The sequence below is a fragment of the Camellia sinensis genome, chromosome 4 (assembly GCF_055761805.1).
Source record: "Camellia sinensis isolate YWXY chromosome 4, ASM5576180v1, whole genome shotgun sequence".
Lineage (NCBI taxonomy): Eukaryota > Viridiplantae > Streptophyta > Magnoliopsida > Ericales > Theaceae > Camellia > Camellia sinensis.
In genome coordinates this window covers 206587003-206589537 of record NC_138964.1, presented here as the reverse complement: position 1 = coordinate 206589537, position 2535 = coordinate 206587003, and the positions used below count along the sequence as shown (strand labels likewise).

At 38.8% G+C, this 2535-nt stretch overlaps 1 protein-coding gene across 1 annotated transcript in view; it reads right to left on the bottom strand.

The window, feature by feature from the left end:
- LOC114270871 (putative S-adenosylmethionine-dependent methyltransferase At5g37990) overlaps positions 1–1514 on the bottom strand; it is a 2888-nt gene extending 1374 nt beyond the window's left edge. Inside the window, 2 exon segments of the mRNA XM_082867391.1 lie at positions 595–990; positions 1415–1514. Of these exon segments, the coding sequence (XP_082723517.1) occupies positions 595–990; positions 1415–1495 (477 nt within the window). The 5' untranslated portion in view covers positions 1496–1514.
- Between the last annotated feature and the right edge of the window lie 1021 nt (positions 1515–2535).

Here is a 2535-nt window from a genome sequence, read left to right as displayed (position 1 = left end):
TGTTGTGAATACAAATAATAAAGTTATTGGTGGTTAACGATCCAACATGAAATTGGAGCAGGGTAAGATTTTGTGTTCGAATCTCACTGCCTACTCAATAATTAAAATTTTGCATGTATTTATAAAAGAGAGCATGGCGCCACATATTAAGAATATAAATAGGGTTAATTACACTTAATATCCTTACATTTTTACCAATATATTTGATCTTTTCACTTTCAATTATCAAAGTGAACTCCTTACACTCTTAGTCAAGTTGTGATGATACCTTTCTGTCTATTTCTAGTTAATGAAGCTGACGATACTTAAAAGCGAAATGACTGAGGTGATATTTTGATGAAAGTGTAAAGGTTATAATGAGACGAGAAACAAAGTCATATATGGATCACATGAAAAGTTCTGTCAACCTTATTAACATCAAATGGACCAAAAATGAAACTTGATTTGAAGTGTAAGGGTTAAAAGGGTCAAAGTAAGATTTTTGATAAAAAAAGTGTAGAGTGCTAAATGTAATTAGTTAACATAAACAACAAAATTATCTATCTTTCTAACTGAATAAGATTTTAAATGAGTTGGTAGTTAATAATTCAATACCTTGGAGAGCCACTGGAGCGAGTAAGAGGAGTGCGTGAGGTGGACAGAGGACTTGGGGAATAACCGGCCATGAAAAGAACCCAGTACTCCAGCTGCAAAGTATTGGCTGCCTTTTGACAGGCACTTGAAAAGCGTGTTGAAATCGTTGGAAGCATGATTGTTGAAGAGTACTTGAAACTCGAGAGCTTCTGAATCGAGACCATGACATTGGCACACGAGTTTTACAGATTCGATGATGTTCTGCACCGCGATGAACGTGTTGGGACTGACAGAACAGTCCAAATCTACAATTTTGAAGGAGTTTGAAGAAGATGACACACGGTTGAGTTGGTTTACATCCAGGTTATCAACAATTGCAGCATTCATCCAGGACTTGGCACTCTCAACTGCATTTCTCTGGAAAAGTGTGTTTCAAGTTATAGATTTTGATGTTTTGGAATGGATTCAACAGCAAAACAAATGTGAAAATTTACATCCTTTTTGACATCATGATTTGAATCATAAATGCAACAGTTTTTCTACTTAAACGCAAGTCAATTACAAAATTGGACACAACTCTCTTGTATGACTATCTCACATGTAGCTGTGAGACCTATAAAAAAAAAAGTAGAGAATTGTATACGATTCTGTAATTAGAATTTTATTTATAAAAAAAAAAAAAAAATTCATCCTAAGAATACAGCAATCAATCATGTTACACAGCCTTTTAACAAAGTTTCATACTTGTATAAAAATATCTAATATGATTGGTTTATGTGCATTTAGAAAAACTGATGAAATTAATAGATGCTATGGGGGCAAGAAGCTGAAATTGAATTACCTGTAAAGAGGAATTCTGGGTGTAACTATGAGGACCATCTCCTCCAACCATGGGAAACGACATGGATGATGTGTCAGCCATTTCTCTCTCTCTCTCTCTCTCTCTACAAGAGTATTATAAAAGGAGGAACATCAGCCAGAAGGAAAATATGTGAAAGAGAACTAGATAACTTGAAATAGAAGTAAATTTGAGAGAATACTGACTTGCTTGTCGGAGTGCTAATTCCGGCACCCCCGACCGGAGTGTTCATTTCTTTTAGGTAGCAACCAAAGGATCAAATAGCATTTGCCTAGATCAGAAAGCAATTCCAAACCTTCACCACAATTGGCGCCGTCTGTGGGAATACTCAAGTGTGTCCATGGCAGGTGTGACAGATGATCCTTTGATAGTTGCTAATGATGTTACACCAAGAGATGACATTACTCTAAGAAACATGCTTGGACCGGAGAATATCACCGCGGCCTTGAACTTCGACCCAATAGCTCAGACCTCACCCTCAACTTTTGTGCAGGAGACTGTGCAGATGATCATGGATCAAGCAAAACGAAACGAACAGCGTCTAGAAGATATGATGGCTGAGAACGAGCACTTGCGTAAGGAATTGGCCCTGGAGTTAGCCAAATCCCAATAGGCCGCACGTCATGACCAGGGTCGATCCCCAGAAAAGAAGAAGGATAATTGACGACGTCGACTTCGGAAGCATGATAATGGTAGTGATTCCGACCCATCATCCCAGGAACCCAGAAAGAAGGGACGAGTTGATGTGTCCAGTTCATCTGAAGGAAGTCCATATGTACGACACAGGCGAGGGAAAGGAAGTGATGATTCGGATGAAGAAGACAAGCACGACCCTTTCGTATGACGCATTGCAAGGGCTGTGCTGCCTAAAAAGTTCAAAGCACTGACGTTCACCCTATATGACGGAAAATCAAATCCCACTGACCACATTCGTCATTATAAACAAGCGATAACGTTGCATGCTAATGTTGAAGCCCTCATGTGTCGAATGTTTCCAAGTAGCCTGGGATCGTTGGCCGTCAGATGGTACTATAAACTGAAGCCGGCATCAATAAGAAGCTTTCATCAGCTCCAAAAATCCTTCAAGGCAAGATTCATCACTA